Raw genomic sequence first — 24086 nt, forward strand, 5'->3', positions numbered from 1 at the left:
TTTATTAATTATTTTGGTACCGTAGTCTATTGGAATAAGTTTGTGGTCTCTTGGTGGTACAGCAATTCCAGTGGAATCTTATACACAAAAGGCTGATCGCCTACTTGCCTATTTAAAAAAAAGTCACAAAGCAAGTTCAAAGCTGGTTTCTTTAACTCTCATGTTCTTAAAGAAATAGAGTCTTTCTTTTACCCTGCTTTGGACATCATAATCAGCAATAAATCACAATTATTTTCATCATTCTAAACCTCATAGTCTCCTTTTAACGGTATGATGCCCTTGGCATGTCTTAGAAAATCGACCTTGCCTGCTATGTACGGTTTAAGCACTCCACGGCCTGTACCGGACAACCCTCCCAATGGCAAATTTAATTTTTTAAACAAACTTGCGCTTCGACCGGGAATCGAATCCGATCACCTAGCCTAAAATTATAAAAGAAAAGCTTACCAGTTTATTTACCAGCTATGTATATTATTTTTATAGTTATTTACAATAAATAGCAATAAATCTATATAAAACAAAACCTGTATCCCAAAGCTTTCACAAATTAAGGTTATTCGGTGTCAATAATTCACCAATTGTCATACACAATAGTCGGTCACCCGCTGTCTTCTTCGAATATCGATACACCACAGGCAACACTTTTCATTTATTTTAATTGAGCTGTCATTTTGGCGCATTGAAAAATAAAATGTCAAAATTTTCCGTAAACTCGGCGGGGGTCTTTTAAAATAAAAACAATGTTCACTGTGTTAGCTTTGGAGACTGAATGTTAGACTACGAATATTTTTACCGAATCGTTGGTATAGGTAATAACAAATCATTCGAAGTTCACTTCGATATCTGGTACAACTGTTTTAAATTGGAAAATATGCTCGAATGTAACAAAAGTTATGAATACTTCAGCCGTAGAAATAGGTATATATTTTCTCCCCCTTAACACACATACATTTAAGTCAAATATATCATTAATTTGCCATTTAAACTATTAAATAACCTGTAATTATTATGGCACTGTAAAAATTACCTATAATTATTCTTCATTTCAATGACCATCGAAGCAAAGAGAAGGGAGATCCCGCCCAATAGGAAGGTTCTGTTTTAATAAGGAAAATATTTCATACAATAATGACTCAATTAACTATGTGGCTACAAGGTCAAAGGGGCGTTTTGTCTTGTATATTAATGTTGTTTATGTATTATACTGGTTTTATTATAAAAAAATGTATTTTTAACGATGTTTTCATTGTATAACAATTATAACCAAACCGCTAAAAAGTCTATATGTACTTAATATCAGAGATAATCTGTTGTAATTAAATAAACGTAGTAACGGTAAGATATTATGGGCGAAACATTGGACGTCCCACTAGGTGGAGGGAATGCGGTAGATGCAGAGCCCTGGGAACCAATCTTACTGGACATTTCGGGACATTTTCGGGACGTCAATAGGCTGAAACAATAAAAGAATATTGTTTAATTATATGAAAATGTAATGTCAAGGCAAAGAAAAATCAGTCTTTTTGATAAAAAAAAAACCGGAGCTTTTAATATTTTTATAATGTGTCCTATACTCAAATAATCTATGTAATTAATTCCAAAGAGTACATTGTAAATTAACGACTGTTTATTACGTGCACCCGTAATTTTATTTGATTAAGTTTTTATTAGTATATTTTTTTAAAGAACAAAATATGCCATATAAATCACGCTTAAACCACGGTTTAATAAAAATGTTAACACTAAGTTTTATGTCGCTTTAATAAGTTCGCAGTTCGTTTACCCGTATATAAATTAAGATTAGATAAAAAATAACAATGAATAAGACAGATTTATCGTTTTGGGATTCTGCGGAAAATATCGGAATATCTTTGATATAAATATTTTATTAAATGCTATACTTTAACGCGTTGAACTTGGCGGTCTTGGGTTCTATTTTCATGGAAACAGGTTCGCTTGCCTATTTTCTATTGGACAGAATGGTCACAAATAAGTTGTTCGACCCCTGAAACGCCGGGACGCAAGTGCGTTTTCGGCTTTTAAAAATAGTTATTAATTGGATTACTTTGATTGATCTATCACCATAACCACTGTAGTGCCTTTCAGGTACAAAGTTATATTGTTGGTGTTTTACTTCCCTCAGTATATATAATGTTTAATATATAGACAAATGTTGCATACGTTGTTTTTTTTCATGATTAATTTAGTATTTTTTTGATAAGAGTTCCATAACATTATTTTATATTACAATAATATTACGATCCACTGTCGTTAATGTGTTTCAATCCAAAATGCCAGGCTGTACACCTCATTTGACTTATTTAAGGTCGGCTAAAATCGTGCCATTTTCGCAGCTACGAAAACATACCTGTTGCGCAGTTACGACAAACAAGCTACTTATAAATTGCTTTAGATTTGTAAGTTGACCAAGGATAAAAAAGTTAATATTACATTACAAACTGGTTACATGAAAATACGTCTGTATTAACGATAATAATCTATGTTGATTGGCGTGTATGGACACGGTACATTAGGTAATAATATTACCACCTAAGAAGTTTTTGGAACCTAAAATGAGCTTTTTGAAACTGGTATTTTAATACGGCTGGTCATTTTTATATAATTGAAATGTATATAATAATTTATGTGTTTAATGAAACGGACTGTAACACGGCAACTGTAAGGGGGCGTATAAGTCTTTTGGAGACTCTTGGGTCGTGGTGTTTAAGTGCACAGGCGCTAATTAAAGATTTAAGTTGGCACCTGGTAGTACCGGTGACCACTAGAGCTGGTTCTTTCCTCACACAACGAGGAAATGCTGCCATTAGAAGTACACTGCCACAGGGACAAAACTTTATACTTCTATAAATTGTATATTTATTAATTTTAATTATTTTTATTATTATGTTTTGGCGTGGTTGGTGAGCAGTGTTCGCCTAGTGGCTTCAGCGTGCGACTTTCATCCCTGAGGTCGTAGGTTTGATGCCCGGCTGTGCACCAATGGACTTTCTTTCTATGTGCGCATTAAACATTCGAACGGTGAAGGAAAACATTGTAAGGAAACGGGCTTGCCGTAGACCCAAAAAAGTTTGCCGGTGTGCGTCAGGCACAGAAGGCTGGTCACCTACTTGCCTATTCGATTGACAAATGATCATGAAATCTGAGGCCCAGACCTAAAAAGGTTGTAGCGCTACTGAGCTTTTTATTTTAATTTTATGTAATTTAAAAATATTGTTTATTTGTGTGTTGTATATAAACAAGTAGTTATTTATAATAAATATCTACAAGATGCTTAATTTAATTTTATATTCAGTAACGAGACAACGCAAACTGCAACTTTATTATATCAAATTTGCATAGCATGCATTTATCGAAAGATACACGTCCAAAGCCAACGCCATGGTTTTAGTGATGGAATTCGGCGACTTGGGCGAAACTATGCAACTTTTTTATGTAAACATACTCGTATGTATCGGCAAACGAATACTCACACTGTCAAGGCTCGCAAGTGCTGGTTCCACATAGTGATGGTGCGCGGTAAAAACTGCCAGTTGTGGCTTATTAACTTTGGCACCGCCGCCTAAAATCTTGTTCCCCATAAATGACTACGTATGAGCTTTCGAGCTTTTCGGCCTTGTTTACTTAAGTTCGATATTATAATTCAACTCATATCAACAATTTTATTATTAAAATACGTGCGCAAGATTCCAGACAGTCATAAAACGTTCCAATGTTAATTAAACACAATAAATAATTAAGTTTCGCAATAAAATTATGAATAATTACCTCTGTAAAGTTTCTGTAATTATAACAATTGTAGATAATAACGTCGATTATATTTTATAGTCTCCAATATGGCGTTGTTTGTTTATGGCTAGAATTAAGCAGTATATTTTTATTTCTTGGGTCTAGCAACACTTTTATACGATTTGTTAGTGCATTGGCTACTTAAATATAGTTTGATGCTCTAAATTTAAACTAAATAATGTTCAAAGCAGCTTACTGCTGTGACCCAATCGTCTCAATACCTAATGAGCTATATTTATAGCAATGTCATACATTTTTAAATGAAATACTTTAGAAATTTTCTAGATGTCAGGAGAAATCGTTTTGATGATTCTTTTTTAAATATAACAGGCGGGATACTAGTCTGATGTTAAGTACTACCGACACTCGCATTGCCACAAGGTTTGCAAGTGCGTTGCCAGCCTTTGTATACATGATGAATGTTTAGTGAAGCTTGTAAGTCCACAGAAGTGTGTCGCTTTCATGTCCTTATTACCCACAAAAAGACGTATACCCAACAGTACGAGCTGTCATCGCATAATACTGAATGACTAAATAATTCTCACACAATGACCCTTAAAAACACAGACTGCGAAATCTGTAAAACTTGTTTCTACTTTCTTCCTGTTAGGCATTAGTCTGTCCTCCTCACACCCGGGATTCTAGTATGGACCGTGACGTGTCAGACAGAGATAGATGTCATGAAGACGTCACGCTGTGCAATGGCGCGCGAGTTGCACTTTTTATTTTGTTGCCAGACATATTTTTGTTTTTTTTTCGATCCCAACGTCTTTGTTCGTCTGGAGTTGGATAATTTCTTTATTCTGGGCAGACAATTTTCTGAGCTGCATTATTATGTTATGATTCGCGTAATAATTTTATTACCGGCAATGGAATGCTTTTAGCTTTTATTCTTATGCGTCGATGTATAACTGTTTTAACGGATTCAAATAAATGTTAAAATGTAGATATGTTAAGTGGATAATACTATGAATATATTGACGCTTCTAAAAGTGTTTTATTTTTACTTTGTATACGTACAAAGATATATCATAAAATAATCAATGGCGCTACAACCTTTTTAAGTCTGGGCCTCAGATTTCTGTATCTGTTTCATGATCATTTGTTAATAGAATAGGCAAGTAGCTGATCAGCCTTCTATGCCTAACACACCCCGTCGACTTTTTGGGTCTAAGGCAAGCCGGTTTCCTCACGATGTTTTCCTTCAGCGTTCGAGCTAATATTACATGCGCACATAAAAAGAAATTTCATTGGTGCACAGCCGTGGATCGAACTTACGACCACTACTGCTCTAGATGAGAAGAATCACAGTACGAGTCAAGAGTTGCCTTTTAAGAATTATGTTAATAAAGATATCTTCTTCTCCAGGTTAGCAGCAGCAGCAGCAGCGGCAGCAGGCGCTACCAGTGAGCTCAGTTATCTCGCAGCACTCCACCCGGCCTACCGTCCAGTACCGTACGACCATCCGTTGTATGGCGCTAACACATTACGAGGTAAGTTGTGCTAAATTTACTTAACTAAATTCAGAATTATTTAAAATCTTATAATAAACATTATCCTTCCGTTAGCATGTGTAGCAGTTATTTAAACCGTATGTAGAGAACTGTGGATAAGAATCTCTCTGTAATATCTATATAAAAATGCGTTTCTGTAAGCTCGTTGAACCTGTACTATAAAAAAAAATACATATTAAAATATATATTGATAGTTGATTTACTAAACTCACATAATACGAATAAGAGGTATCTCTACCATGGGCCTGACTCTACACTTTTTGTAAAACATGTGTATGGGCTGGACTTTTAATAGCTTGTATTGTTTAAATAAATTGTCTTTCAAAGAAACATTTAACATTACGATCTAGCCTAACTAATAATTAGTAATTGAACTAACCTAATTTACTAATAAGGATTTTTAGCTTAAGTAAGTTTCTAATAACTTACAGTCTCTATTAAGATCAAGACTCTCTGTTCGTGTACAATTTTCCTCTTACCACTGTCACTTATACTCACACTGAGTCACTTATTCAAATGGTTTTATCCTTTTCAATCTTCTCACTAGGTTCACGGTGGGTGTGAATGTCGAGTCACACGTTGGTGAAGCCTTTCGTGGGCTTCAGCAATATTTTTAATTATTATCTCTACATTAAGGTCCCGATGGAGAAAGATATAAAGCACAATGGATGTAACTATACCCCTGAGCAATTTGTTTTGGAATCGTTGTATTGGATGTATCTCTTATGGGTTATATATGATACCGATTTTTATTGCTAGGAAATATATAATAATTCACATTCAACACCAGCGCAGTTGATACTCCTATAAGTCTCGTATCGCTTTATATGCACCTACGTGTAGTATTACTAAGTAGTCAGAACTGAGAACTGCATTTGATAAGACTCATGTTTTATTGGTTATGCATTATTACATAGACTTCAGTTCTTAGTATGCTGATATACGGATATATAAGGAATTCATACTTTATACGTATAGTGTTTAAAATAAGCTTAAATAGTGCATAATGGTACTTCTACAGCTACTTATTATACAATATCTAATATTAAATTATACACCAAAGCCAAAAACGGAATACCCATTCAAAAATAAACATAAAAGATAATTAACAATTATTGCCTATGTAAAATAAAAGGTAAATCAATGGCGCTACAACCTTTTTTTAGGTTTGGGCCTCAGATTTCTGTATATGTTTCATGATGATTTGTAATAGGCAAGAATGTATCGAGCCTTCTGTGACAACCGCCAAGATTTTGGATCTGAAGCATGCCGCTTTTCTCACGATAGTTTTCTTCACCGTTTGAGCAAATGTTAAATTGTTAGATACGTACAAAAAAATAAAAAATATGAATCTCTATTTATCGGTAATTTGTTATCTGAAGTTAAGCGATATATGACTGGATTCGGAAAAGTTTAATTAGTACATACATAATAGATGTAACGTTTACTGACATTATTAATCGCCATGACCTGTCCTAGCTTGAAATACACTCATGTAAAATTCCGTTGTTTGATGTCAAAAGAAGGACACTTTTAATTAATAAAAAAATAACACATTACTTAATTTATTCCTGAGGCGCAAACTACTGTGTGGTCTCTGGCAGAATGACCAGCGCTGTGGAACAACTCTGCTCCTCAGCCGGCTGATACAGGGCCAATCACAACCACAGCACACACACAATTAAACATTTTTTTTTTAAATAAATGTTATTGCTCTAGTATTTTTTATTATTATTGTTATTTTATGTGTTTTGTTAGTAATAAATGTTTTGTCTATATCTATTCCCATTGTAAGGATATTTTATTCTGGTTCTAAATGTCATATATAATATACATTTTGATACAATTAAACTGAAAAATAGATACAACTAACGTCTTAATTGCAATGAAATCGCAACTTTTCCATGCCAATATTAAACCACGCTGGCTCCCTTAATAGTCAGTACATTTGCGTATCTCACATCTAACTATTTTATATTCAATTTTGTACTCTACCACATTGAATTAAAGTTTATTTTTATTTAAATTATATGTCGCAGTCGTGAGCTCAAATCCTAATTAACACCTTCGTGTTTAGATAAATTGAGATGATAGTGAGAACTCTACGGTTGCACAGTTTTGGGTCTTTCGGCATACAATTTTACATACATACTATGCGAGTAGCTTTATTTAGTATTATAATTATTTATTACTGACTTCATTCAATGTACGCTTTCATGAAACATCAGACTCACCAAATTGTATGGAAGCCAATACACAACTATATACGCGTTGTAATATGAAAAATCCCGATCCGATAATTGTATAACTTGTGAAGAATAATAGAAAATCAGTGGCACTATATCCTTTTTAGGCGTTGGCCTCAGATTTCTGGAGGGATAAGAGTCGCACGGTGAAGCCACTAGGCCAACACTGCTCTTGTGAAGGGCATTATTACACGTAAATAACCTTTGTAAATCGGTTCAAATGTCTTCCAAAGTATAATAATTCAACGGTAAATTAAGTAATTTTAATTAATAAAATCATCCCAAGTTTTTAAAGCCTGTCAAGTTTGGATGGAAGCGCATGAATACTGCGCACATGTATGTTTGTCCACTTATTTGTATTTTATTTAAATATTTAGAGGCCGTGTTTTGTTTATTTAAATTTTTACAAAAAATATCAATAGTAATTTAAAACATATACAGGTGGTTTATAGTAATAATAGTTTGGAATATAGATAGACAAATCTAATGTTTAATAAATTTATTATCTGAAGAATGAGTCAGGTATGAGACATAGAGGGTTTACTAACTACTTACAAACTTAAAGTTTAAAGAGATTGCGGCTTTTCATGAATAACAATCCGTCTTTACAATAACGACAATATTGACTTCTGCAATACTATTGAATAGCTTAAACTAAGGTAATAATACTCATTAACAGTCATTGTGTTCTATAATGTGTTGACACTTATATTAACTACACTAGGTTTGTTAACTCAGTTAGTTAAAGTAAGTTCTCTTTAGGCGTCTTATTCCTGTATTAAGAAGTTCGATTGTCTCAGTATTCACAGAGATTTTTGGCATGTTTAAGTGAGCTAAGGTAAATTTGTCCGTATTTAGGACTGTGCCTACATTAAGATCCTTGTGGATTCTTTCATTTTTAATATACCATGGTGTATTGACAATGTCCCGAAGAACACACAAAAATATATTTTTTGTATATATTATTAATAATGTATTGATTGAACTTATAACATCGAACTTATGTTCGCAGAGTGAATTCACAGTAGCGATATTGTTTATAGTACGTGATTAATATCATATATATACTTGGTTATATTTTATTTAATTTTAAGACATTATCGTATTGGTATAATCTACATTTAATGACGTTTTTATAACCTAGAAGAATATAGGTCTGTAGTGAACGCTCCTTCCGGCCACTGGTTTGTAATTCGATAGGGCTCCGGTCTCAAGTATAAACATAGCACCCGACGGGATGGTGTCATGCCACCTTCGTTGACTTTGCTTTTTGACCTATAAACTAAATATGTACTAGAATTTAAAAAAATATATTTTCAATTGTAGAGGTGTGGTACTAGAAGTTATTTATTAATTATTTATAAATAGTTGATCATGATGAACAGAATTAATAGCAAAAGTTTATTTTGAAACGTTATTAATTGTATTTTCTAAATTATTTGGTTTTTAATGTTTGAATAAAACCATCCAAGTTTGAAAAAATCGCAGCTAATTGAGCGTTATCTAAGGTTGTAAGGCGAGTCGGTTGCGGTAAGTCGACACTCCAGGTCTCTGGACGATTTCGGTCAGCCGCCGAAGGTTGCCAACAGACGGGTCGGCCTTTTTTTAAAAACGTTTTTCCACGAAAGCGTAACTTAAGAAACAAAGATTTGGTTATTTTTTAACCATTTTTTATTCCTCCTGCTTTTACATATACCTATATTAATATGTATAATTAAATTGCGATATCCATTTATCACTTCCTGCAACGAGCATTCGTTAAAAACCTGATTAAACGCTCTATCAAGCATGAAATATGATATTTAAATCACGGACTAAGTATTCAATTAATATAAAAAGGCATCGAGCAAAAAACGTTCGCAAAAAATCCCTATAATTTATTATAAAATACCTTAATATCATATAACATTTTAACAATATAATTAAAGCGGCTAGCTCACTCGACTGTTATGCTAAATATAGACCGCGGTCGACTGCAAAATTTCGCAAGCAAAGTGACATGCCGAAACTTAATAACTTACTCAGAAATGCACCAACAAATTGGGAGCCGGTCTTCCAACCGGCTCTGTAACTCTACACTGCCTTACCGAACTCTCCGACACATATAAATCGTATTTTTATTCAAATCGAGCTTGCGTGCCGCGATAAAGCCTTCTTAAAAACAAATACGAACTCTTTTAACAGATGACAGCCGAAAATCAACCTTACGTTAATGGAATAGAACATATAATTGCGGTGGAGATACTGAAGTTTTAAACGAGGCACACGAGAAGCTTTAAAATTGCAACGGGGTTTTTCTTTCCGAAATAACAATTAAATTAAGCGGAACACGATAATTCGAACAAACGTACCAAACTACATATGTACTATATGTTTAACTGTCACTTAGACAAAGTAATTACTGATTGAAAATAGGTCACCTGACAACAAACAGGAAGAATTTATTTGGGTGTTGAAAGCCTAATTTTCAGACGAGATTTCTACTCAATTTTTATTGGTTAGGGCTCAGCCTTGGCTAGAGTTAAAACAACTGAGTAAAGGCACAGGTGATATAGTATATGCCCGTAAATGGACGCGTGAAAATAATTTACTGACGTCATTTTAACACCAATTAAATCACGACTAGAGTCATAAACGAATCCCCAATCAAGAATTCCAATTTTCGATATATCGTTAAACGTCTTTAAAATCGATACGCCGAATTATTATTAATGTATTCGTATTGAATCGGGGTATACGTCTTCGTTCGATAATCGTAAATTAAACTCCAACTGGCAACTGAGCGTAAAAACTGAACCAAAGATTGAGAGTTCATGTTACTTCGAAGTTACAAAAGGAACGAGACTCGAGCGCTGTGAAAAAGTGAGAATGATAGCAGATGTCAAGTGAGTGGATGGCCATTGGTACATTGTTTTAGTGATAAAGAAAGGTATTATGATGAATCCTTGCTGGTTAACAATAGTCTGCGTTCATAGCCGATATAGTTGGTAATGTAACTGTCTACTGTGACATCAGTTATTGTATTTAGGATTGGGATTTTAATAGCTAATTATTAGCTTCTTATTAGCAAGCTTCAGCGTGCGACTGTCATCCTTGAGGTCGTAGGTTCGATCCCCGGCGGACTTTCTGTCTATGTGCGCATTTAACATTAGCTCGAACATTGAAGAAAAACATCGTGAAGAAGCTAGCCTTAGACCCAAAAAGTTGACACAGATGGCTTATCACCTACTTGCCTATTAGATTGACAAATTATCATGGAACAGTTACAGAAATCTGAGACCCAGACCTTAAAAAGGTTTTAACCCAAAACATAATCGAATAAACACATTACTGAGTATCTTTGTCAAATGATTATTTTTCATATACATATATTTATAAACAAAAAATCTTAAATTAATGTAAGTCAATTATCAATTTTACAATACGAATTTTACCGAGAACAAAACGCATTATGATTATTTAATCAACCCTTTATGTATTTAAAGGCACTTAAAAACGTTCCGTTTATCAAATGAACCGAATCCCAGACCCTAATCATTGTCATGGTGAAAGAGAAACCGGAACGAGTTTTAGAGCGAGATAGAACGAACATGACAAGTCGTCGGATTAAAGAAAACGAGATTAAATACGATGCAATGTTTAGCTTAGCCATACATTGCTGAGTTTGTTTCGATAGTGTTTCTCAAAATCTAAGAAATTTTCTTTATGGAACGTGAAGAACTCTACTGATGTTAAGTGATACCGCCATGGACACTCTCCATGCCACAGGGCTCGCGAGTGTCTTGAAGGACTCTAAGTCGAATTGGTTCGGAAATACGTGGGCCTACTACTACCTTAAAGGCGCTCAATTGTGGAATGACGTACGGGTAGAATTTCGTGGTGATGAATGTATGTTATAATATACCATTGATACTTAAGAATTGCAATGTTTAGATTATCGTAATTACTTGGTCATTTCTTTTTAATCTATCATTCAATGAATCTCTTTTTATAATTTTTCAATAGGGATTCCAAAAATGGCATCTCGTGTACGCCCAAAAATCGCCATTTGACAACTTTGTTAATTAACATTTATTTATTTGTAAAAGCTTGCCAACTGATACTTAAGAAAAATAATGGGATTTAATTTTACAAATACTTGAAGACAAACGCTAATAGAATAAAATGAAAATTGATTTCAAAGTGTGAGAAATGCAACTATAGATATCCAGGTTTATCAGAATGGTCTATCGAATCATTGAGTTTTGGCCAAAGCGTTCTGAAAGGAGGGACAAATAGGATGCCTTAATATGAATGAAATAGTGAAAAGCCATACACGTACATACGCAGTACATATTGATGTTGTGTACCGTTTTTTTTATATACGGTCATAGCTAATATAATTAAAACCACAGATATTTTAAATGAAATCACGGAGCAATGTATTACGTGTGGATAAAAATTACCTATTGCTTAATGATAACCATTATTCAATATACCATCATAGCCATTATAATTAAAACCACAGATATTTTAAATATAATCACGGAGCAATGTATTACGTGTTGATAAAAATTGTCACCAGCGTACGGGATATTTTAAAAATCAGAAGGCTTAATTTTGATTTCGGCTTTAATTGAGCCACTTTTTATTAGAAATGTCTCTGGAATTTCATGTTATAAAATTGGGATACATTTGTATATATTTTTTCTCGGTCGAGCAATGCGATTTTATGTCTTGTTGCGAATTTTAAGTGCATCAGATTTGCATAATGGTTTTAGCATAATGTGATTTACAAATTACCTTCTTAAGTTTGGTTATTACGTTAAATTATATACGGCTAAGACTCTAAGCTTTTAAATTGAATAACTGTTAAAAGCCCAAAGCTTTTTCGAAATAATTTATTATTAATTACCCAACTTAAATTTAATAATGTTGAACAAGAGCATTAATACAAAAAGTTGTTAACAGTAAATAGGACTAATCATGCTGGTAACAAATGTTATTTTGCTAATAGAAACGACAATATAGGCAAGGACTTAGCTAAAGAAAATATATATTTAAAAAAAAAACAATATGCCACTAAAGCTCCTAATAGATCAGGATTCTTAGTAGCCTGGTATTGGCATTATTACTTAACAGGTCAACTTCCTGCCCATTTGATATCTCTTCAAAAAACAATTTAAAATCGAAACAGAACTGGAGAAATATATTTTCTTGTCAACTCTGTTTTGACTAAATGCAATTATGCTTGATTAGTTAACGACTGATTTTAGTATATGACAAAGACGATATTTTTAACTTTCTATTGAATCTAAAATTATAAGAAAATTCGACGTACGACTTCAAGAAAAGACTGTTCCAAATCTTAAAAGGCCGGCCACGCAACTGCCTTCAAGCAATGTCCATGAGCGGTTATGACTTAACATCAGGTGCACGTTTGCTTGTTACAAAACATAATATTTTATAGTATAGCTTTAACTCACAGTTGCAATGCATTTAATCACATTAATGTTTGATTAATTAAACACTTTAATAACTCTTAATCGTCTCTAGATACTATAAATTGCAAAAACTCCATATTAACTTATAAGCTATCTATCAATGCCAATGTAACAAGGCCGTCTTTGTATGATTGACGATATACACCCCATAACCTGCTGTGTTCGTAAAGTAAAATACGTCTTCAGTTATAGTTACAACCTTTGCGTTAATGTTATTATCATTTATTACAGCTTTATTAAAGTTAACTTGTTTTGATATTAACAGTTTTAACTATAATTGAATAATTTGTATTCTGGCGGCTTTTCTACGCTCTATGACCAACATTGGTCAGTTATTAATCGCCTTCAAAAAAAGAGCAAATTCTTAAAAATTCCTTTTGACAATGTCCATGAGTGGCGTATCATATCAGCTTTTTAAAGGCCTTTATGGCTCTGGGCTAAGGCTTATATATATACTCACTATATACTAAGGCTATATCATAGTTGCGTAACTAAACTCTAAGGTCTTACGTGAGGACGTGACGATTTCTTCCTGATGTTTATACTCATACGATTAAGTGTACATTATACACTTAGATAGATCAAGAACTAGTCTTTAGACTTTAGACTTTTTATTAAAAGTAATTAAAAACTCAAAACTAAATTACTGAAAAACACTCATAAACAGAAAGAGACTCAAAAATAATAGTTTAATAATATTATCGACAAACGTCTTGCATATAAAAATATTAAGTGTAAAATTAGATTTACAATAATTTCACAATAATATAAATTTATGTAAGTTATATAATCCAGGTATATATTTTTTATGTAATTGTAAAATAATCGGTGTAAGTATTGTGTAGTGCAATCGTGTTAATAGTTACTGTTAAGATATAATAATTATGTGGGAAAAAATATAGTCTTTGCCACATTATTATTAATTATTATTAAAGCTTTATTAATTAATCCATACAACAAGTGGTTAGTTTACATTCCTTAATATTAGTATTAGTTGTGTTAGTATAAGTTTTTAAGAAAATTTAAGTTAATGGGCTTTTTAGTTTAGTTAGTCTTTGCCACATAAAAAGCGTTAAATAGTAAACCTTTCCCGATGGTCCCGAATACTTGATATCTAGAGATTTAACTAATAGATAAGTTCATAATAAATGTTTTGAACGTTTCTCTACACACCGAGAACCAAACCCGTTTGATTACGATGAAAAAACCGTGAGTCGGAACGATTGATCAGCTTCGTATCGAGATTGAGACATCTTAAAACGAGTTCCAGTATCGGCTTGGCGTTTGGCGCAAGTTGCTGATGGCGGCGTTCTGTTTTAAAAACATTATTCCAACGTAATCATGCATTAAATAAAATGTATACATGCTTCATACTTTAAATTAATAATATATTTTCTGAATTGTCGTTAGAACGTCAAGAATCTAGATATCTATAGCTATTCCAGATCTAACGTTTTTTATTTTCAAACGTGAAATTTATTCTTAAATCAATACCAATTCGCAATTATAGAAGCAATGAAACAAACATGTAATGATTCGAAAATCAGCCTTTACCTAAGCAGTTTCTCTATTCAACTCAATCAGACGTTAGGTAATCATACAAATAATATAAAACTTAGGCGTATCATACCTATATATATTTAAAGATTTAAGTTGGAGCCAAGTAGATTGTACCGGTGACACCAGAGCTGGTGTTTTTCTCGCTCAACGAATAAGTATCGCAATACAACGAGAAAATGCGAGTTAAAGGTATACTGCCACAAGATTACACTTTTAAAATTTGTTTGGATTTTCCTTTAATCATTTTTTTTATTATGATTATTGGATGTTTAATTATATGTATGCCATATTTTGAATGTTACGTTAAGTGAATATTTGTTTCAAATGCCACGCTTTCCGGCACAATTTGACATGTTCTGGTAAACCACTATTCCAAACTGATTAACATAATCTATTTGACAGTCAAATTAAAAGAAATCCCGTCATCGCATGACTAAGACCAAACAGTTCCGCCCACGACACACGCTTAATAATCGTTCTCAGAAAGTTTTCCAGTTTTTTAACCACACCGATAGAAACGTATAATAATTACTTCATGCGTTCGATACTAGTTTTATCCGATTGTTTTATTCAATTCCTCTTTGTTAATCGATTTCACAGGTTGTATTTCAATTAGCAGTATGACTCAAATTTGCGTGTATATAGGAAAATAAAGGTTTTTATGTGAATTCCGTGGTAATAAGGCAAAACTAAAATCAATCGAAATCTTGTCTATACAAGGTATAGCTCTTAAAATTAGATTTAAGTTTTGGTTGTATGGAAAGAAGTTTATATAGGAAATACTTGTTAATTTATGTATATGTTATTCGACTCGAAGATTATATAGTACTAGAAACTAAACATAAAACGGGCCGTATCGCTACTAAGCGAAGAAAGAGATAGATAATAAATTTAAGGAGAATGTGAAGAAGAACAAGAGTTCCACAATTAATAAAGCCTTCTACTTAATATTAATAATGCCAAGACCAAACAAAAAACATATCATGCAACAGCATTGTTATCAAGATGAGTATTAGACTCATCTCGGAAGATATGTTTGTGACGAATAAATGCAAAAAACTACTTGAATAAATTCAGCCATTGTTTCACCATTGAAATGCTGCATTATGAGTGACAGGCTAAAAATATTCAAAGAATTTAAATGACTGCCAGATTAAATTATATCCAAAAAGTACACAAATATACAATATTAACCTAAATAGTAATAATAATTAAAAATTCATTAAAAAAAATTGAAAATTCAGTCCCTGTGTACCTTAAATGCTGGATATTCCTCGCTGTATTACGATTCCTATTCGATGAGCGATGCACCAGCCCTGAGGACACCGGTACCATCTACCAGGCGCCAACTTAAATCTTTAAGTCCCTACTCCAAAGGAGCAAAATCGAATCAACTTATTATTACGAAATTAAAAATGTTAAAAAATTAAACGTTTTAGAATACGAGAAAAGTTTTCACTGCCACATACGTTTTTTTTTTATAATTTATCTCATATATAAAATAACTCAATGGCGCTACAACCTTTTTAGGTCTGGGCCTCACATTTCTCTATCTGTTACATGATAATTTGTTAATGTAATAGGCAAGTAGGAGATCAGCCTTCTGTGCCTAACACACGCCGTCGACTTTGTAGTTCTAAGACAAGCCGGATTCCTCATGATGTTTTCCTTCGTTCAAACGAATGTTAAATGCGCACATAGAAAGAAAGACATTGGTGCACAGCCGGGAATCGAACATACGACCTCAGGGACACTCGCACACTGAAGCCACTAAGCCTAACAATGCTTCTGTTATTCGACTTATAACTTAAACTTTGTAACGATTTGAAGTTTGAACTTATCTCATACATATAATATATAAATATATTTAATCAATTAAGAAAGCATAATCTGTCTTTAGCTTTATTTGTTTAACAGAATATGTGTTGAGGGAAACATATATCATTCAAAGTGCATCAAGCGGTACGGTTGTTTCCGAGAAGGTTAATTAACAAGTTAACACGTGTTTTTGCAATTTCGCCCATGTGGTGACGATATGCGGCATAAAATTAGATATTTTGTTAACTGTTTTTTTTAAATAATTGTTTAACAGGAATTGTGTAGGGATAGATAGTAGGAGGTGAAGTTCAAGTAGAGGGTAGTCTGGTCCCGTAAAATGTTACGATGCGTTACGAAAAATTGTTTTTAAGCAACTTTCCGGTAGTTTACGCCACATAATTGTGACGGGACACGTTACACGAGAGAGGCGTATCCAATTTTTTCGTTTTAACTTATAAAATTTGACTAGAAGTCTTCCTCAGGCCACTTCACGCTTTGTTTTGCGAAACAGCGAACTGTGGAGTCGACAACCGGTGGAGGGTTTCCCTGGGAGATACGATCTCCAATTGTTTAAATAAAGAGTATACTCCTCCCTCAAAGACCGGCAATGAACCCACTAAAATGTGTGTCCATGGGCCGCTAAAAAGCTAGCTGTTGTAACCTGAAAAATTCTCTCACCGTTACTTAATCCAGTATTAGTAAACATATGCGCTATTCATTCCAAGTATATAACAACAATTAAGGCAGGTCGTGTCTATACATGACATCCCCATTACATAGGTACATAGTTATGAATGAATTATCATAATTAGTAAAACCGTATTCATTGGTAATACTTAAATATTTACCTTATAGTTGATTGGTTAGAGCTGGCAAACATTGATTTAGTTAAGCCGTTCTATGTATTGAGGTTATGGCCAATTACTAGGGTCACATCCCAAGGTTATTAAGTTCGTATCAAATATAATGAGTTTCAGTCAAAATTTGCATACATAAATTTGTCACATACGTCTATTGTTATATATATATTCCATGTATAACTATGTACATAGCAAAAAGTTTCTGGTAATTGTATAAACATCACCTTTAATTGTATATTAGTTATTTTACTCGCAAATATACAGTATTTACAATTTTCTTAACCTACATACAATAATAAAAACAAATAAAAAAAGTTTGGCACCTGTGGCACCTGTGTATACAAAATCAAAGTTGGAAACTATTATATACTGTATATAATAGTTTTATCATATTTTAAGTAATTAGGGGGCAAACGGAAAGGAGGCTCGTCTGATGTTAAGTGATACCACTGGACAATATCATTGTTACAGTCCTTGCGTGCGTTGCCAGCCTTTATAGATTAGAAAGTAGATTACAAAGTACATAAAAAACACATATTTTCACAGATTGCCGATTGTTTCTTGGATTAGTCTATTTCATAAGCAGGTGATCAGCAATCGATAGGAGAATTTCACACACATCATCAGCATGGTACACATCGGTTTCCTCAAGATGTGTACGGTCACTGGAATAATCCTTTATAAAATTCTTGTAAGCTAATATTTCTTGGTCAGCATTTATTATCAAAGATACATTTCTACATTACACAATGTTAGAGAAGCTCGTCCAAAGACGAGTCGAGTCCCAAACAGATGCGGTTTTGGTTGCGTTGGATTGAGAGGCCACATACGGAAGATATGTAAAGGCACAAAAAAGTTACGGAAGCTCACTAGTTAACAAGTTCGAAATAAACCCCTAAATCTATTTCGGAACGTAATTAAATCACCCTTCGGATAATTGGTTCAGAATTCCGGAAGAGCATGTGCACACAGCTTGAGGTATCAGTTTCAATAATTAGTGTTTACCCCACACCAATTATCACTTTAATTTAAACGAAAAATGCTATTTTCAAATTGTGATTACCCAACCACTAACCAGCCATAATTGTTTAATTTGCAGTCTACAGGTTGTAAATATAATTTAAATCGATATATAATAATAAAAGCCAAAATTGAAGTAACTACTTATACTAAGTACATAAAAATGTGAAATACTAAAAAAAACACACTAATAATAAAAACTTACTTACTAAAAATAATTAATCGGCAAGCAGTGTTGGCCTAGTGGCTTCAGAGTGCGACGCTCATCCCTGAGGTCGTAGGTTCGAGCCCCAGCTGTGCACCAATGGATTTTCTTTCTATGTGCGCATTTAACATTCGCTTGAATGGTGAAGGAAAACATCGTAAGGAAACTGACCCAAAAAGTCGACGGCGTGCGTCAGGCAAAGAAGGCTGATCACCTACTTGCCTATTCAATTTATAAATGATCATGAAACAGATACAGAAATCTGAGGCCCAGACCTAAAAAGGTTGTAGCGCCATTGGTTTTTTAATTAATCGGCAAGCCGGTTGATTTCTGTTTTACAGCTTGTCCTTGGACATAGGCCTCCTCTAAGGGCTTCCACTCTTCTCTGTTTCAAGCTTTACGCATTCCCATATTTTTATTTGTCTTCCTCGTTTTCTTTTGTCATACCGAGAAAGCGATTCCGTCACTTTCCTCGTTAATTTATCGTTATCTTCTCTCATAATGTGTCCAGTCCATTTCTATTTCAATCTTTTACTAGAAGTTTCTTCTAGTTTTACTCTATCTCTTTTTTACACTCCTCTCGATACAATTCTGACATACTCTTAGTTTATTTTCTTGTTTATCAGTGAGTGAGTGGGTATATATCGGAGACATATGTATGTTTTTACAAGTTTAATGTCTTATTTACTATATACTATATTTCAAGTGTGTCGTATATAAACTTTGTTTCGTCAAGAGTTTAGATAGTTTTTATTGTGCTCTATTTGAAATTAAATTCTTGAATATCGTAATCATATTTAGGTATTTTGCGAAATTAAAACGAAGGCTGTAAATATTTCTATACTAACGTCAATGAGACGTAGCAATTACGAGTCGTATTGTACCCACGGGTGTGTATTTAAATGATGAACTAATAACATTATGATGAATTAAGCGGGCGACGTGTAAAATAAATTGTTTGGTTAACGAAAAGCCACTGGTCATATCAATCAAAGCCTCAAATTATAATTTTTTACCTTTTTGGTTCTGAGAAGGTCTACCTGCTATCAAGTATCACCTTTGATTATAACATAAAAACCTCGTTATAAGAGGGTTGTCTAAACACTTTTTATTAGTTCTCGCTAATAATATGGTTAGGAAACGACCAATTCTGACATTCGTGTTTCATATTTATTGTCTATGATGAGCTCTCAAGTATTCTCTCTATATGAAAATTATTAGTGAATGTGTTGAGAATGTGGTTTTTAAAATAAAACAATGTATGACTTAGCAGGAATTACGCTGGAACTGGTGATGATTTATTCTATTTATATTAAAAATATCGCTGAGTATCACCGTTGTTAATTTGTTTTTAATTTATAAAATTACAAACAGCTGATTGACATAATTTGTTGTGATTTTAATTTGACTTTCTATGTTTATGTTTGAACGACATCATATTATATAATATTTTTTTCTATAGTATAAGTAAAAATTTATTGTTTTATAATATATAACAATTACAGTAAACATAATTTTTTGTCAGAATATAAACTTTTCCAAAAAAAAGAGACAAATGTTTAATTATCAATTTAACTTGATCTTGATGAAGTAATTCTAAAAATAATAAATATCTTAAACATAATATGTGTCGCCCACACTGACACACTGTAACAGTTTGAGTTAAAACCAAGGAGTACCAAAATATAATCTGTGTTAAACTGCGGCAACCCTGAATGTGGCTAAAACAACGCAGACTAATCAGTTTTATGACATTTGATGTTTTAATACTATTTGGTAGCAATTTAATTTTACGCCAACATTTTGGAAAACTTAAATTAACTGGCAATATCATTTTACGAGTCGTAATTGCGGGTTTTCGCGATTTTTAACTCTGGACGGATTAAGTTAGTGCTTACTAAGAAAAACAAAAAATGTAAAAAGGAAAGAATTCACAATTTTTGGGTTTTCTTAGTAACGCCATTTTGTGGCAATTATACCAACTAAAAGTGATGAATAAATTATTTGCACTACAACCTTCTTAGGTGTGGGCCTCAGATTACTGTATCTGTTTCATGAACATTTGTCAATCTAATAGGCAAGTAGAAGATCCTTCCGTTCCTGATACACGCCGCCAACTTTTTGGCTCAGGATGTTTTGCTCTGTTCGAACGAATGTTAAATGCGCACATTCGGTCCATTGACGCACAGCCGGGGATTGAACCTACGACTTCAGGAATAAGAGTCGCACGCAGAAGCCGCTAAGCTAAAACTGCAATAAAATTTATTAACTATGTAAAATATAATTTAGTCCGTCCATTTATTTCCACAGATGTTTAAACGTTTCAAATAATATTATTCTTTGAATCATATTGATCATGCCGCCTTACCTAATTAAAATATCAGGTCGCCATAGACAATTTTACGCCCGATCGGAGACGATAACACATTCGAATAAAAAGCGGCTCAATCGAATTAATATTCGACTATTCGTAAAAAGAATTCCCTAAGACGGCATTCGTAACTTTTTATCGATTCTCACGGAATGAAGACGTACGCGGCACTACAAAAGGGACCACACTATACGCGATTTTCGGAATCGCGATTTCTTGAGTGTCCCCTAAATTGGTGGTCTCTCACGCCTACACGCCATTATTTGGAAACTTAATCAAGTCGTTTAAATCTTTCGGTGTATGGTATAACGTAATAGGGTTATAATACTGGACTTTAAACTCATGCAAACATTTATATATTGACAGTATTGCGAGTGAAACTGACTCAGAATAAAATTATTAAGCTTTCGAGAGACATAAAAACTATATTTCGATTATATTTCTTTGTCAGAGGAATTATCTTCTATTGCTGTATTGCCGTGTCAATTTTGCCAGTTTTATAAAGTATTGTAACGCTTTTGGACTGATTTGACTTTAATATTGTTATTTATAATAAAGTTTATTAACAATCGGTAGATAGTAACGCTCCGACATAGATAATAAATCATAACCATAGACTTAACGTACAATTCTATATTACACTCACTTACATCAGTTACTATAAAGTTTGTTATAGAAGAGCTGGTAAAACTGAAACAGATATTTTTTTACTTAAAATTTTAATAAATTGTTTATAATAAATAAACAAATTTTCATTTTATAATCGCTTTCCTGAGTACGCTGTAAAAATTAATTCCAACTACCAGAAATAAAAAAAGCGTAATTTACAACTCCTAAGAATCACAGTCAAAGATTCGCTCAAAACCAGTCAGTAAAATATTTTCTGTCATGTTCAAACATATAATTAACTGGCATCACGTACTGTTGATTAATAACTAAACAATCACTTTGCAGTTATCGTTTTTGTCAACAAATATATTGTTAGTTAGCGTTTTTATATTAGTTTAAGACGTGAATTATTTGTATATTAAATTTATTAAAAATACAAATAAATCACGTTATATTAATGACGTCTAATTACTAAATTAGTGTGACGTTAGTCGTCAGTGCCAAACAGTGTCACAGTCTTTTACACAAGAAGTGTCTTCTTAATAGAAAGGCTTACTACAGAGTTAACGATTATCTAGTTGATAAAATGGTGTGAATGGTGCTAGAAAGGCTACTTCTAATTAAAACTAAGTGTTGTTTGATGATTTGCTATTTTAAACCTACCTACTCATAGGCAGTATTCAACTTTATGATGTGGAATAAGTGATATAATAATATAAGTAATAAGGGAATAAGTGGCTTAATAGTGACTTGATCTTAAATATCCTTTATAGTAAATAAGGTTAGTTAAGTCTTATATTAGGCTATAATGTAATGTAAATGATGTCTTTGTGTAGAGAGAATTTGTTAAAAAAATATTCTTCGAAATTCCCCGCTTGTGGAACCAGCAGCTCGTCTAGGTATTTAACGAAGGCGGCTTCAGTCCTTCAATAAGAAGCTACCAATTATTAAAAGGCAGACCGGCGATCTTCTAATATTTAAATCCGACGGAATCATTTTCGTCTATAATATCAAATTATACACGTCTGTCTTCCGTTCTATAACATATATATATAGGTTCTATTACTAAGAATTCAACAAAAAATTCGAATTAAAACCTTAATAATACCTTACCTTAATAAAACCGAAAAAAAAATTAATGTTCTATTCAATAAACTAGTTACCATTTACAGTGTACATATATAACTACGAATATATAAGTCAAGAATTTTACAAATTGCTTATGTCGGCATTTAACACAAAGATCTAGATCGACGGATACCAATATGATAAAATAAGAATAAATCAGTGTTAATGCGATGTTGTTGCGTGAACTAGTTTCATTTCTAAGAAAATTAAGTTATTAATCTTTTACGCCATTTTATATTCGAGTTGACATATTAATATATCTCGATTCGTCATGGCAGCGATTAGCTCGTAACGAGCTGTGACCTCAGACATTATTTAAAATTGTAATAAATTACTGTTTTTTAAATTATATTTAAGTAGAACTAGAATAATGTTTTATGTAAGATTATATCGAGTAGTATTTCGACTTACTGCTAAATATAAATTACTAAAAAAAAATATTAAAATTACTATTGCTGAATTTAAATTGCAATAATTAGGCAAATAAATTTCAACTTTTTATGTATTCAATGTATGAATTTACTCACTAAATTATTTTTCAGGTCTTGAGTACTTGAGTGCTGCAAGAAGTCTTCATCCAGAACTACACGCGGGTAGTACACTTGCGAGTCAGGAGTTTCAATTGGGTTTAGAAGGTAATTCTACTTTAAACAACATATTTCCTTTAAAAAAAACATAATTTTGACACTACTACCAGTAGCAGATAACCTTGCAGGAGGTTCTGAAGTCGGTTGTCGTTGAAACATAGATTATATCAGATAGACAATTGAGGCTGAAAATAAAATGAAAAAAAAAAGCTGTCTAACATACTTTTCTTTTTATCAGCGATATTGGTGTGTGCTGTGATATTGCGGTCTACTCGATTGTGAGGAAGTTTCATGGATCTGATTGGCGCTGCATAAGTTTTCATGTTTATTATTACACACGCTTTCTATAACATATTTTCATAAGTATCTCATTGTAGTCCTTGTGACATGTGTGATGTTTGAGAGGAAAAATAAAATAAATGAGCTGGCTACAGAAGTATTTAGGCGTATTAATTTATCATTTTAGGTTCAAGATTAGCATCACCAAATCGTTTGCGTCTCTCCGGCGGAGCGATAAGTGCATCAGCTAATAGAAAACGAGCTGTTTCCTGGAGCCCCTACTCAGCGGAATCATTAGATCTGGCTGCCGTCATCAGGGCATCTCCAGCTAGCTTAGCTGTACGCGCACCTTCTGCTGCCTCTACGGGGAGTTATGGGCATCTTAGTGCTGGTGAGTTTTGCACTAGATCGAAATCTGACGTCCTTATTAGAGTTTATTTTCATTATACGGTAGTTCATATTAACCCGTAACATTCTTATGTAATCTTATGCTTACGGATTCTTACGAGCTTCGCTGTTGGTATGCAAAAACATTAGAAAATATTTTATAATATAACGGTCACTAGGCCCACAGAGGCTCACATTTCCAGAAGGCTCGC

At 33.1% G+C, this 24086-nt stretch overlaps 1 protein-coding gene across 4 annotated transcripts in view; it reads left to right on the forward strand.

Moving 5' to 3' along the window:
- Nucleotides 1-24086, forward strand: part of LOC123710820 (transcriptional activator GLI3) — a 95376-nt gene that overhangs the window by 60264 nt on the left and 11026 nt on the right. For all 4 annotated transcript variants that reach the window (XM_045663057.1, XM_045663060.1, XM_045663059.1 and 1 more), the window contains exons 3-5: nucleotides 5176-5300; nucleotides 23164-23256; nucleotides 23675-23878. In XM_045663057.1, the coding sequence (XP_045519013.1) occupies nucleotides 5176-5300; nucleotides 23164-23256; nucleotides 23675-23878 (422 nt within the window). The remainder of the gene's footprint in view (nucleotides 1-5175; nucleotides 5301-23163; nucleotides 23257-23674; nucleotides 23879-24086) is intronic.

The sequence above is a fragment of the Pieris brassicae genome, chromosome 6 (assembly GCF_905147105.1).
Source record: "Pieris brassicae chromosome 6, ilPieBrab1.1, whole genome shotgun sequence".
Taxonomy (NCBI): Eukaryota; Metazoa; Arthropoda; class Insecta; order Lepidoptera; family Pieridae; genus Pieris; species Pieris brassicae.